Raw genomic sequence first — 15,069 nt, forward strand, 5'->3', positions numbered from 1 at the left:
ATCTATCTATCTATCTATCTATCTATCTATCTATCTATCTATCTATCCATCCACCTACTTACTCATTCACACCTATCCACTCACCTATCTACCTATATCAGGGATTCATTTTTGCGTCAATCTGGTGAGACCCATGGACTCCCTCTCAGAATAATGCTTTAAAGGCATAAAATAAAAATACATAAGATTATAATCATACCTGAAAAATTTATAAAAATATTTTTAAAAATCAAGTTCATAAACACCAGATTAACAATCCCCAATTTACATCCATATTAGGAGGTAACTGGAAAAAAAAATAGCTGTTATAATCCTATATGAATGGATCAATTTTCTCAATAAAAAAAAATAGAGAAATGGATTGAGAACAAAACTCAAAATTTTAATTTATGTAAAAAATGTGTTTAAAACATAGAGACATTGAGTAAAAAATGAAGGGATAAAATAAAATACACTATGCTTGTTTAAGTCTAAGATGGTCATCTACCAGAGAGCACAATTTTAAAAAAAAAAACCTTTCCAGAATACCATTATGTTAGGAAGAAATTCTAAAGGTCTATATATTTTGGGTGGTTAAACTGTTTATCTGTCATCTAAGCCATTAAGCCTACCTAAATGAGAAACAAAAGTAGAGAGAGTAGGAATAGTCAATGAAAGAGCTGTGGAGAGAGACTGGCACACTAATTCATTGTTAGTAAAGTTGTGAACCTGGTACAACCTTCTGTAAAGTAATTTGGAATTATGTAATTAAAGTGACTAAAATTTTCATACCCTTTAACCCAAAGATTCCACTGCTAAACCCAAGGAGGTCCAAATAAAGACTCCATATACACAAAATATTTAGAGCAGCACTTTTTGTGGTTGCAAAAGAACTGGAAACAAAGTACATGTTGGAGTGAAAAGAGATGGTCTAGGCCAGGATGACTCTAAGGTTGCAAACGTAAGCAACTAGAAGGATAGCAGAGTCCTTAGAAGAAGGGACTTTAGAACTAGGGAGAGTTTTAGAGGAAGATAAAGAATTCTATTGCAAAGATGCCAAGTTTGAGATGCCTATATGAGATATTTTCTTAGAGATATACAATAGGCAGTAGATGACGTGCAACTGGAGTTGAGAAAAAAGCATAAGGTTGGATATACAGATCTGAAAAAGATCTGGAGAGATTTGAATATAACTATTGATAATGAGAAAAAAGAAGGACCAGGACAGAGCTCTAGACATACACCCATGCATGGGGGTGACACATGGACAATGATAAAGCAAAGAAGACCAGGGTCTGACAGGTTGGAAGAAAACCAGGAGAGAGCAATATTATGAAAACCTGAGTATGATATCTAGGAGAAGGTGATAGTTAACACTGACAAAAGTTAAAGAGAGGTGAAGAAATATAAAGACTGAGAAAAGACTATTAGATATGGCATCAGATCGGGAAAGGCCTCATATCAGAAATAGTATGTTGGGGCAGTTAGGTGGCACAGTAGATAGAGGTCTGGCCTTGGAGTCAGAAGGACCTGAGTTCAAATCTGGCCTCAGACACTTGACACTTACTAGCTGTGTGACTCTGGGCAAGTCACTTAACCCCAATTACCTCACCAAAAAAAAAAAAAAAGAAAAGGAAAAAAAAACAGAAATAGTATGTTAAGCTAAGCTTTGAAAGAAGCTAAAATTTTAAGAGTGAGGGTTTTAAGAATGAAGGCTCATTCCAAGCATTCAGGATAGTCTGTGTAAATGCATAGAGGCATGCTAGATTCAGGGAATATGAAGCTGGTCAATTTAGCTAGAGCATAGTACCTGAAGGGGAATAATGTAAAATAAGTCTAGAAAGGTAGACTAGAGACAGACTGTGAAGAACTCAATGTCAAACTGAGGACTCTGCATTTTATCTCAGGAAAATGATTTTTGACAGCTGTATAGACAATGATTAAAAAGAAGAGACTGGAAGCAGGGAGATCAATCAGGAGGCTACTACAATAGTACAAGTGAGGGGTGAAGGTTAGAACCTAAAGTAATGTGGTGGCAATGTAAGGAGATGAATGAAAGAGACAGGGAGAAAGAATAGACAGAACTGGACAAATGCATGGGGGTGGCAATGGTGAGACAGAGTGAAAAGTCAAGGATAACTAAGGTTACAAAACTATTAAATAGAGAAAGGTTGATCACCTGAAACAATGAAATTTTTGATCACAGCAATTCATCAAACATTTTACTAAGGCACAGTGGGGCTGCAATTTTTTTGGTAGAGGTTTTACTCAACACCCATGATCTCAATGATCGATGAAGTCCTGAAATAAGATAACTGGGTACATACTATAAATTGCTTCACCTGCTCCCTACATATTCCTAACTAAGATATAATTTAGAGACTATGGCCAAAAAAAACCCCAAACATTTTTTACTAACACTTATATAAAAACTGAAATTAAAATAATGTTTCAGTTGAGAATTATGAAATATCATCTTAAATTATGAACTATCAAGTTCCAGAAAAAAAATTAAACTAGAGAAAATTTCAATAACAGCTATTTACATACATAACTAACTTAATTTTTCTCATTTCAATTTCCTTTCCAAATTGAGGATTTATGAGAAATAGAACACAATGGACACCCAAACCACAAGCAAGTAAACTCTAATGAATTTTATTCTGATTATCCAATTAATACTACTTATGAACAATGTTTATTTTACCCATTAACAACAAAATCTAGCTTCAGGCAGTCACTCTTAAATTATTACATAATTATTCTCTCACCATTATTATGACTCAAGAAAAGCATATGTCTTAAAACTAGAGGCACATCATCTCAGAAAAAAAGTTATTTTCATTAAAGTATCTTTTAACTAATGCTTAACTGATTAATGATTAAAATATATGTTTAAGCTTCTGAAAGGTATATGAAATAAAATTTCTCCAATTCAGTTCTAAATTTAGTAGACATGGTACAAATTGTAACATTCATGGGACTCAGTTAACTGAGTTCACTACTTAGTTTCTCTCTTTTTAAGATTTTTATTCTTTGGTCCTGTGTCTAAATCCATACTTATGTAAAGTCACTCAACTCAAAGAGTCAAACTGAGTAATATTGTAGGAACAACTGAAGAAAGAAAATAGTTTGTAATTCATATGATACATATATAATTATTGTTTAAAACTTACTCAATTCCATGATAGTGACACACAGAAGCTTTTTCAAAAGGTAAGACTTGTACTTTCCCAGGCGTAAGTTCTGGTGTCAGAAGAAAAGTATTTTCACTACAACAAACAAAAAAAAAATTTGATACTTTAAAATATATGATGCTAAATAAACAATTAAAATAAGAAATGATACTAAATATAGAGATTTCACTTCTACTTCTGTAATTGATAACCACTTGGGATACAATCCCAGGAGAGATGAGAAAAAGGTAAGACCATATTCTGTAATTTTTTTCTTTTGCTCACATTTCTGCCTCTTCAATAACTGAACGGATATTCATTTTGAACAAAAAAATGGATAGTTAATGCAATTCAATTTAATAGACATTTAAGTATGTGTTATAGGAGATACGACACAATTATAATACAAAAAAATAAATGAGAAGTATGTTGGTTGTTGTCCTGCATTCTCAAACAAGACCAAAAGGACATCACTATGTTAACTTCAAATTGCAATGTGTCTGACTGTGGCTGATCAGAACGATCAAGCTCGGAATGTTCTTCCACAGGTTGGGCACAAATAGGACATGAACATTAGAGATGGATTCTCTAAATTTGCGCCACATCACATTTCTTTACAGCTACTTCAATTCTGCTTTGCTCACAGAGCAGCACAGCACCTTCTCTGAGGTGGACACGCCATGTCACACAATCAATTCCAAATTTCTTCAGAGAGAAGATTATTATGATACAAATACACAAATATGATATCATATAATACACAATTATAAAACAAAAGAATGAGAGGTACACAAGAAAGGTATAAACTTAGGTATGAAAGGCAAAAGATCATTAGGGGATTAGGGTAAGGATGGAGACAAATAAAGAAAACTCCATGGAAAAGGTGGCATTTGAGTTGAATTTTAAAGAATGGACAGAATTCCAACAGAGAGGGATGGGACTGAGCAGGGCATTCCAAAGTAAAAAAAAAAAAAAAAAAAAAACTGATGGGAAGAAAAGGTAAGGATAGTGTATAGTCTAATTTAGTCATAGTGTAGAACATTGGTCTCCATATCTTTTTGTTTGCACATCTGCAGCAGTAAAAAAATTTTGAACACTCATCTATATAAATTATACATGTCTTTGTTTAGTTGTTTCAGTTGTGTCTAACTCTTCATGGACCACCCTTTCATTTTTTTTTGGAGGGGGGGAAGGAGGGTTCTTAGCTAAGATACTAGAGCTGTTTTGCCATTTCCTTCTCCAGCTCATTTTGCAGATGAGGAAACTGAGGTGAACAGTGTTAAATGACTTGCTCAGGGTTACACAGTTAGTGTCTGAAGCTAGATTTGAATTCGGGATTTCCTGATTCCAGGACTGCAATTCTATCCACACCACCTACCTGCCCGTATATACATAATAAGTACACACACACACACACACACACACACAAAATCACATTATATACATTATGAAATATAAAAATGGACATTAAAAAGGATGTGGTAAAGATTAAATAAACAATATTTTTAAAATATTTTATTTCATTTAATAGTATAAAATGTCTTTCTAATCTCACTAAAATTATAATTTTTAGTGAGAAAATGTGATTGAATATGCATCATTATTTCTGAAAATCTTGGTTTAACATTTTGTGATACCAATATAATTTTTTTCAATTAACAAAAATCCATTTTCTCTTCTTCCCTATCTACCCTCTTTAGAAAAAAGAAAAACAAAAATCTTTGAAACAAACACACCTACTCAAGCAAAACAAATCTCCCCTAATTTGAAATGTCAGAAAATGTCTCATTCTGCACCATAAGGAGGACCATTTTTAGGATAACAAAAACACTGTAAAGACAAACAATTTTAAAAGACATAAGAACTTCAATCTATGCAATGACCAGCCACTATCCCAAAGGACTGATTTATATATTTATACTTCATAAAGTATAAAATCCATCTCCTAATGCAATCTGAAGGTTCAGTTCTAAGTTTAGTTTGTTTTGATACTAGATTTTAATGGCTACCAGAGATGAATAATAAATAATAAATGATAAAGATGAATACTTCTGCTCAATATGTACATTCAAATGGAAGAAGTAGACCACTGGCTGAAGTTACTAAATATCAATACTCATTTTTCAATACAATTCACCAATTATACAAAGAGTTCTCTTGAAATTCAGAAAGCAAATTTATTTTTCCTGGTATGGTGGGTGGTAGGGAAGAGACCAAGAATAGTGGTCTCTGAAGGTCAGTTTTCAAAAATCTGGAAAAGGCTGTTCCAGGTGGGAAGAAGGGGCAGCTGCCAGGCAGATGACAATATGGTAGACAGTGATTTCCTAACAAATAGCCTTTTTAACTCATTGCCAAGTTCTCCAATGGATTGGAGGTTAGGGTGAAAATCTTTTATTTTTTTTTAAATGTATTCTTTTTTCAAAAAAAATTATATATTTTTAGCTTTCAACGTTCACTTCCACAAGATTTTGAGTTCCAAAATTTCTCCCCATCTCATGACAGCATACATTCTGATTACCTCTTCCCCCAATCTGCCCTCCCTTCTATCACCTCCCCCCTTTTCTTATCCCCTTCCCCTTCTATTATCCTGTAAGGTAAGATAGATTTCTATATCCCATTGCCTGTGTATCTTATTTCCCAGTTGCATGTAAAAACAATTTTCAACCATCATTTTTAAAACTCTGAGTTCCAAATTCTCTCCCCCCGCCCCACCCTCACTGAGAAGGCAAGCAATTTGATATAGGTTATACATATGTAGTCATGCAAAACACTTCCATAATAGTCATGTTGTGAAAGACTAATTATATTTCCCTCCATCCTATCCCACCCCTTGTTTACTCTATTCTCTCCTTTGACCCTGTCCCTCCTCAAAAGTGTTTGCTTCTGATTACCCCCTCCCCCAATCTGCCCTCCCTTCTCTCACATACCCCACTCTTCTCCCCTTCTCCCCTACTTTCCTATGGGGTAAGATAGATTTCCATACCCAACTGAACATGTATGTTATTTGATCCTTAAACCAATTCTGATGAGAGTAACGTTCACTCTTTCCCTCTCACCTCCCCTCTCTTCCTTTCCATGTCAAAAGCTTTTTCTTGCCTGTTTTATATGAGGTAATTTACCCCAATCTACGTCTCCCTTTCTCCTTCTCCCAATACATTCCTCTCACTCCTTAATTTTAGTTTTTAGATATCATCCCTTAATATTCAACTTGCCCTGTGCCCTCTGTCTGTATATATATTCCCTCCAACTACCCTCATAATGAGAAAGGTCTCATGAGTTACAATTATCTTTCCATGAAGGAATGTAAACAGTTCAACTTTAATAAGTCCCTTATGATTTCTTGTTCCTGTTTACCTTTTCATGCTTCTCGAGTCCTGCATTTGAAAGTCAATTTTTCTATTTCACTCTGGCTTCTCAAGAATGTATTAAATTCTTCTACATCATTGAATATCAATTTTTTCCCCTCATTGATTACACTCAGTTTTGTTGGGTAGGTGATTCTTGGTTTTAAACTTAGCCCCTTTAACCTCTGGAATATCATATTCCAAGCCCTCTAATCCTTTAATGTAGAAGGTGATAAATCTTGTGTTATCCTGAATGTGTTTCCACAATACTTGAATTATTTCTTTCTGGCCACTTACAATATTTTCTCCTTGACCTGGGAACCCTGAAATTTGGTTATAATATTCCTGGTAGTTTTCATTTTGGGATCTCTTTCAAGAGGTGATTGGTAGATTCTTTCAATTTCTATTTGTCCCTCTGGTTCTAGAATATCAGGGCAGTTTTCCTTGGTAATCTTGAAAGATGATTTGTAGGCTCTTTTTTTGACCATGGCTTTCAAGTAGTCCAATAATTTTTAAATTATCTCTCCTGATCAGTTATTTTTCCAATGAGGTATTTCACATTGTCTTCTATTTTTTTCATTTCTTTGGTTTTGTTTTATAATTTCTTGATTTCTCATAGAGCCATTAGCTTCCATTTGCTCCAATCTAATTTTTAAGGAATTATTTTCTTCAGTGAGCTTTTGGACTGCTTTTTCCATTGAGCCAATTCTGCTTTTTAAGGCATTCTTCTCCTCATTGGCTTTTTGGACCTCTTTTGCCATTTCGTCTAGTCTATTTTTTAAGGTGTTATTTTCTTCAGTATTTTGGGGGGTCTTTTGTAGCAAGCTGTTGACTTTTTTACAGGTATTTGGGGAAAACTCAAGGGAGTCCCTGCTTTTACTCTGCCATCGACTTCTGCGCCTCTCTACTTTAGAACCAAGCCCCTGATGGGAGCTGCTGCCATGACCTCTCACTTCTTACTAATTGCTGTTGCCCTTGCTGTATCTGCTCTTCTTGGGATCTCCTTGATGTATTTCATCCTGGGCCAAGACAAACTTCTCTTGTTCTTCTAGAGAACAGGAGTCTGGGCAGGTAGAAAGAAGCTCTTGTTCTCAAGAAGCATTTTCCAAGGCCAGTTAGGCTGCCTGGGTTCAAAGAGGGCCTTTATGCCCACCCCAGGATTCTGTGTAGTATGCCTAAATCTGTCCTGGGTTGTAGAGCACAAATATCAACTATTTCCCCCCAAGAATAAAGACCTGAAAAGGTCCACAATTCTGGAGAAGCAGGATTGAGCTTTCCCAGTTGCAGCATGGGGTTTCCCACAGTAAGGAAGATACGGAGGGTCAGGAGGCATAAAGTGTACCATGTTGCTGCTACTGCTGCAGTGATGGCCAGGGAATAAGGACAGAAGCATGCTAAGACAGGTATGGAGGGACTGCCTACTTGTCCATACCCCTGGAGAGGTGCCTGGGCACCTAACCATCCACCACAGCCAGCACTGAACACAAGGAGTGCAGCAGAAGTTGGTGAATGTGACAAGTATGCTGAACACCGGGGCCGCTCTCCTCAATTCTAATACTTCTGTGTATCCCAAGAAGTATACGTGTATACTTCACTTGGGTTGCTCAAAAATCACTGTGGAGAGGCTTTGAGAGAAGAACCTTGAGAACCACTTAATGTTCATACAGGTGAACAGATGTGGAAGATGAGTAAGGAAAGGAGATACAGAAGATCATTTGGCAAATAATAATAAAAGCAACAGGCAGCTAAGTAGAGAAGTGGATAAAGCACCAGGCCTGGAGTTGGGAAGACTCATTTTCCTGAGCTCAAATCTGGCCTCAGACACATAACACTTACTAGCTGTGTGACCCTGGGCAAGTCACTTAGCCCCATCGCCTAGCCCCCCAAAAAAAGTTATCTCCAACACAGTTCATCAATTTCAAATTCATTTGAGGTAACGAATTCCTCATTCTAAAATGCTATGGATTAGTCTTTAGTTATTTCCACCCTAGTGTAAGTTACTATAAATAAGAAGCTAGGTGACAGTGCATTGAGCACAGGACCTTGGAGTCTGGAAGACTTAAACGTAAATCTTTTTTTTTTTTTGCCTTTTGGTAAGGCAATCAGGACTAAGTGACTTGCCCAGGGTCACACAGCTAGTAAGTGTCTGAGGCTGAATTTGAATAAGGCCAGAGCTCTATCCACTGCGCCACCTAGCTGTCCTTTAAATTTAAATCCTGCATCAGACAACTGGTAGCTGTGTGAGCCTGGACAAGTTACTTAACCTCTCTGTGTCACAGTTTCCCCATCTGTAAAATGGGGATAATAACAATAGTACTTATTTCACAAGGTTATCGTGAGGATAAAATGAGTTAACATACATAAAAGTGAACACATATAAAGTGCTTTGCAAATCTTAAAGTGAAATATAAATGGTTTGTTGTTGTTCAATTGTTTCAGTTGTGTCTGACTCTTCATGACCCCTTTTGGGGTTTTCTTGGCAAAGATATTGCCGTGGTTTGCCATTTCCATCTTCAGCTCATTTTACAGATGAGGAAACTGAGGTAAAAAGGGTTAAGTGATTTGCCTAGGATCACACAACTGTCTAAGGTGAATTCAGGTCTTCCTGACTCCAGGCCTGACACTCTATCCACTGTGTCACCTAGCTGTCCCATACAAATGCTAGCAATGAGCAATTATTAACCAGGCTTTTAATTCTATTTAAGGCTGGATAAAGAAGAACAGAAATTTTGACTGGGTAGATGGGACACATTGCACAGCCAGAGAAAAACATAAAGGACTGGTGGAGGCAAGAAATGGAAGGCAGATCACTTAACTTGTGATTTGCAGCTATAAGAAGCAACCAATCCATTCTGATGACCAAAATAAAAAAAAATAAAAAAGCTGACCTCTCCCTAGGCTTACAGGTTTTGCAGAGCACTTTAAAGACATTATCTCATTTGCTCCTCATAACAACCCTGTCAAGTAGAAATGACAAATATCCTCATTTTATTGAGGAGACACATGAAGCTTAGAAAGGTGGTTAAGCAATATACCTGGGCTCAAACTTCTAGTAAATCAATGCCAGAGGCAGGATTCAAACACAGCTTTTAACTCCTTCTATTCTCTCATGCTAAATCTAACTAGCTCTGAGGTTTGCTGCTGCTACTCATTCTCATTTTACATGCTGAAGTACACAAATGGCAGATTGGCTCATAATGAGTTTTGTTACAGCGTAGAAAGTATGTTCAACCTTCCTTGTGGTAACAGTAAAGGCAAGTTTGGCTAAGAATATATAGCACCCAACTTTTCAACTTCCCTTAAAGTCATCACTTTCTGGAACCTTAACAGACACCCTGTGCACAGAAAGTACCTATTTCAGTTCTGACCAATGGACCATGCCTTTGCAATCCTGGATCATTCATTTGAAAACACAGTAACCCCAAAACTCCATATGTAAAAAATGTATACACTTCTTGTCCAGTTTATTTTTGATAGAGCAAGAACAAGAGAAATAATCTCAAAATTTAAAAACTTAAAGATTCTTAATAACAAAGAGAAGTTTTCTTTGACAAAAAAGTATAAATGACCAATATTCATAACCAAATGAGTCTGGAAGATTGAACGCAATAATCTGAATGGATCAGGGGTAAGATCAAACTGAACTATGAAAAACCTGAATTTAAAAAAAATACTTTTATGGTCACACAATTACATAAATGAATAGCCAATACAAAGTTGACAAAAAGCTTTTCTGCTTTAACCAATTCATAAGGACAAGCTGCAATTCAAACACTGATAAGAGAAATGGAGCCATGTAAACGCTGAAAAGTTGGTTGTGATTACTGAGGAAGGTAAATAGTCCTCTCTCTACCTTGATCGGAACAATAGCCCCCGGAGAGAGTGTGTTGATTGCTGTGTGATACCAGGCAAGTTTCTTACCCTTTGGGAACCTCAATAATAGCCAGAATGTGCCACAGGAAACAAACAAAAAAAAAAAACAAACCAGAGTTGTTCCAAGCTTCAAGTGTTATAAATGTGAGTCTATTACCAATACTATTAATTTGCTTATGAAATCCTATTTCACTGAACAAAAATAAACTTCAGCCCAGCCACTATTTCAATTCATACAAATGTCTAATTAATAGGTTCCAAATAAATGAAATTTTCCTACATTTTTCAGTACCTATGTTTTTTGTTTTATAAGTTTTTCAGCTCTCAAGGGCTCTTTATTATATTGACTTTTTGTGTTTCTTGTTTTTCAAACATAATCTTACACACTCTCAAAATTAAAAGCATCCATGCTAGACCACTCCCAGCAAAAGACTCACTAAAAAATGATAACAGTATCTCATATTTATATAGAAAGTATTCAAAATCCAGAATTATCTCATTTGATTCTCACAGAAAACTTGTGAAGGAACTGCCAAATATAATTACCTCCACCTTACAAATGAGGAAACTGAAGTTCAGAGAAGTTATGTAATTTACCCACAGTTATACAGCTAACGTAGAAGGTGAATTCTGGACTTAAGTTTCTGTTGACTCAAAGTCCTTGAATATATCCCTCTGCAACGCCTGCCCAACTTCTCCCACTGACTACTTTCTCCTGGATGGAGCCTCCATTCTATGGAGGAGCTGAAGCTGACCTGTCTTCATACTTCTCCCGGCCCTGTTCCTGACTTCATTTAGATTTCAAAACCATGAGCCCAACCTGGTACTATCACCTCTCTGCTTTTCAGCTCCCTTTTGTGTCTTATCTTCTCCCATTCTGAGGCAAGTAGGTAGTCCAGTGGATAAACTGCTATGCCAGGAGTCAGGAAGAACTGAGTTCAAATCCAGCCTTAGACATGTACTAGATGTGTAACAGGGAGCAAGTTACTTAACCTCTATCTACCTCACTTTTCCCAAAATGGGGATCAGAGTAGCATCTGCCTATCAGAGTTGTGAGGATCAAATGAGATAATATTTGTAAAGCACTTAGCACAGTGCCTGGAACATAACAGGTTCTCAATCTTCCCTTCCTTCTCCCTCCTTTCATCTTTCTATGTTGCCTCCCCAAATTTTGTCTGTAAGAAATTGAAAGGCAAACCACATGTGATACACTGCACTAGGTACAAAGATAAAGAGATTGGCAAGGATGGAGTAGGGAAATGGATTAACAGAGAAAAATTCATAAAAAAAATTTGCCTTAATTCCTATTCATACTAACATTACTGTTCAAACTTTGTGAAACAAAATACTTTTGACCTTCAATGAATATCACTTTTACGTCACTTCCATCCCAGAGCCATTCTTTTTATGATTACTGGTTACATCAATCAAAACAACAACACAGGTAAAGCTTGTTAAGTAGATTAAGACCAATCTGTTCTGAAAAATTAGAAGGTAATATTAGGAAGAGACTTAACTTATCTGAGTAGCATAAAGATAATGTTCAAGACCCTAAAGTACATGCACTTACTTTATCTCTCTCATATCCATCCACCTAAAAACAACAATATAATCTAGTTTTGTTTATTAGTAAAACATTTCTCAAATTCACCTTTTGATTCATGATTCATCATGAATTCAAATAAAGCGTTCAAGAGAATTAAAACATACTACAATACTAATTGTCCTCTGGAAGGTTTTCTAAATGATGTACTAACAAAAAAAAAATCTGATATATTGAGGAAATAATTCACTTCCCTTTGTTGTTGTTTAGCTGTTCAGTCGTGTCTGACTCTACATGTCCATGGAGTTTTCTTGGCAAAGATATTGGAGTGGTTTGTCATTTCCTTTTCCAGTGTGATCCCATTTTACAGATGAGAAACCAAGCCAAATTTGAACTCAGGTCTTCCTGACTCCAAGCCTGGTTCTTTATCCACTGTACGACCTACTTCCACTGCATACAGCTAATTGTCATATAATTTAGTCAAGAGACAGTAAAGATATTAGTATTTATTAAAAATTAACTTTTTAGAACATCCACTAACATCCTATTCCAACAAAGTGGAAGTGAACGTAAGTTCTAGTGGAAGATCTGACAGGTCCTTTCCAACTCTAGAAGTCAGAGAGGTTTCCAGCAAAGATCACGCAATGAGTTGTCTAACTCCCATCCAAAGACCAGGTCAGCAAGTTAGTTATTCATCACCAGAATTTAGACCAGCAGATGGTTATTTTTCTTTTGGCCACAGGAAGACCACTTACTAAGGCATAAAGGGCCTAAGATGCATATCATGGAGATACACTTCAGTATTGATGAACTTTGTAGAAAACACTTTTTGTCAAAATACTGTCTAAAACACATATGGATAATGAGCTTCTGGGAGAAAACAGTATGATGGGCAGCACAAAATATTTTGTAAATTTTAATTATTTACAAGAAAGGGGACTGTGCATTTCAAACCCATGACACTATTTCTTGATGCATGCATTCTCTTCACTAGTGCCCTCTTTCTGTTCTCCTGGCTTTTACTAATAATTATAACAATTCACATTTATGTAGCATTTTATGCTTACAAAAACTTCCATATTTCTGTCAAAAGTACCACCATCCTTCACATGACTGATTTGCATTCTCAGTGTCATATTCAACTCCTCCTTCTAATTAACCTCATATATACAGTTGCCCAATTTTGTTATTTTTTATTTCCACAATATCCCTAATATAAATCACCCTCTTTCCACTTCACAGTCACCACCTTAGTTCATGGCCTTATCTCCTCTTGCCCAAACTTACTATAATAACCTGTTTGCCTTCCCTGCCTCAAGTCTATCCCCACTCTAATCCATTCTTCACTTGGCTGTCAAAGTAATTTTTCCTAAAGTTCAGATATAACTGGCTATGCCAACCTTCTCTTCTCCAATAAGCTTCACTGGGATATAATAGGGATATAACCTCTAGCTTCATATAAACTCCTCTGTTTAAGCCTTTAAAGACTTTCCCACACTAGTACCTTCCTATCTTCACAGACTCACTTACAAATGACTCCTTTCCACACATTTTTTACCATTCAGTCACACTGACCTTGCCATCCTTTACTCACGGCACTCTATCTCCCATCTCCATACCTCTGCACTGGTGGTCCTTCATTCCCAGAACGCTTACTCTCTCCTTACCTCCAAGTTTGGGACACCTGGATTTCCTTCAAGATTATGCTCAAGTGCCAAGTTCTTCATAAGGCCTTGTCTGGTTCTCCTAGATGTGAGCACCTTGCCTCAACTGCCCTCCCCAAACTCCTAGTTACCTTGTATCTGCTTTGTGTTTTCTGTATAACTTGATATATGTACCTCACCTTCCCTTGCAGAATGCAAACTTGTTGCAAGTGGGGATTGTTTCACTCTGGTCTTTGTCATTACCAGTGCCTGGCACATAGCAGTCACTTGATAAATGTTTGCTGGTTAAAATAGGATAAACATGAAACTGCTTAAGACTAAGAAAGGTTATACTGAGTATAAGAAAGGCCATCATCATTTACAAGAAAGTAAAAATACTTCACCCTGCTGAGCATAGCTGGTAATATTCATCTTGAACACACAAGGAAGGGCTCAGATGAATCATTTGCAACCCACTTCTTCTAAGCTTCAATAATGGAGGATTAAAGAAAAAAAAAAAGTCCATTATTTTATTAGCACAGAAATTCTGCTGCAGCCTGTACAGAAAATGTTGGTAGTGTTATCTACCAGTGATTTTTGAATAGTGTAGACTTGCTTGCAAATACCGAAATATTCTGAAGCTCTTCGTAAAGGCAACTTTCCTTCTTTGAAAGACGCAGAAGGTAGAATAATATTAGTCATACTGTTTATGCTTTTCATAGTTTTTTAATAGCTGTATTTTGACTAGCTCTTCAGAATTTAATCAAAACATGTTCTGATTTTAAAACCTGAAATGGATCCCATTTTTATTTTAAAGCACAACATCTGACAGTTTTCAAAAACAAAGACTGTAATGACAGTATAAAATACTAGTCTGGGAACTGGAATACTCGGATTTTACTCCCAGACCTAATTCTTAGCTATTATATAAAATACTCACCCATATACTCTAACAAGATTATGCAGCATCTTTGTTTTCTAGCCCTCATCTTCTTTATGCCTTATGGCTCTTGAAATTTGAAAAAGTATTATATTTGCTTCTGAAGGTGAGTAACTTTGGTCCCCTCCAATAACTATTCAGCAAGATATGAGATGAGCCTTCACAAACTCAAGCACTCCAAGACCAGAGCACAACCCAGATGTAACAAAGAATCTTGTGAATCCTGAAGTGCTCCAAAAATACCCTCTCAGGTTCCCGCACTCTGTAAGAGATGTCCTTGCTCTATTATTCACAGCTTACTTCATCTACACATTCACCACCAGATTTGAAATACTAAGCTGGAATGGGGAAATAAGTAGAAACAGGCAAAATGACAGGAAAAGTGATAAATGACAGGAAAACATGGAGGCCCTGGGAGAATAACCATGTAGTAATAATGAGTTACATTTATATAGGACTTTTTAAGATATAAAAATGTTTTCCTCACAACAACTGTGTGAGAAAGGCAGGGTAGTTATTATCCTCATTTTACAGATGAGGAAACTGGGGTACAGAGAGCCTGTCAAGAGCT

The 15,069-nt window shown here is 36.3% G+C and overlaps 1 protein-coding gene across 3 annotated transcripts in view; it reads right to left on the reverse strand.

Annotated features, from left to right (window-relative positions):
• MTBP (MDM2 binding protein) overlaps positions 1-15,069 on the reverse strand; it is an 83,084-nt gene that overhangs the window by 13,897 nt on the left and 54,118 nt on the right. For all 3 annotated transcript variants that reach the window (XM_027854072.1, XM_027854071.1, XM_027854070.1), the window contains exon 17: positions 3,156-3,251. In XM_027854072.1, coding sequence (XP_027709873.1) covers positions 3,156-3,251 — 96 coding nt within the window. The remainder of the gene's footprint in view (positions 1-3,155; positions 3,252-15,069) is intronic.

Source organism: Vombatus ursinus, unplaced genomic scaffold, assembly GCF_900497805.2.
Source record: "Vombatus ursinus unplaced genomic scaffold, bare-nosed wombat genome assembly UNPS02010284.1, whole genome shotgun sequence".
Taxonomy (NCBI): domain Eukaryota; kingdom Metazoa; phylum Chordata; class Mammalia; order Diprotodontia; family Vombatidae; genus Vombatus; species Vombatus ursinus.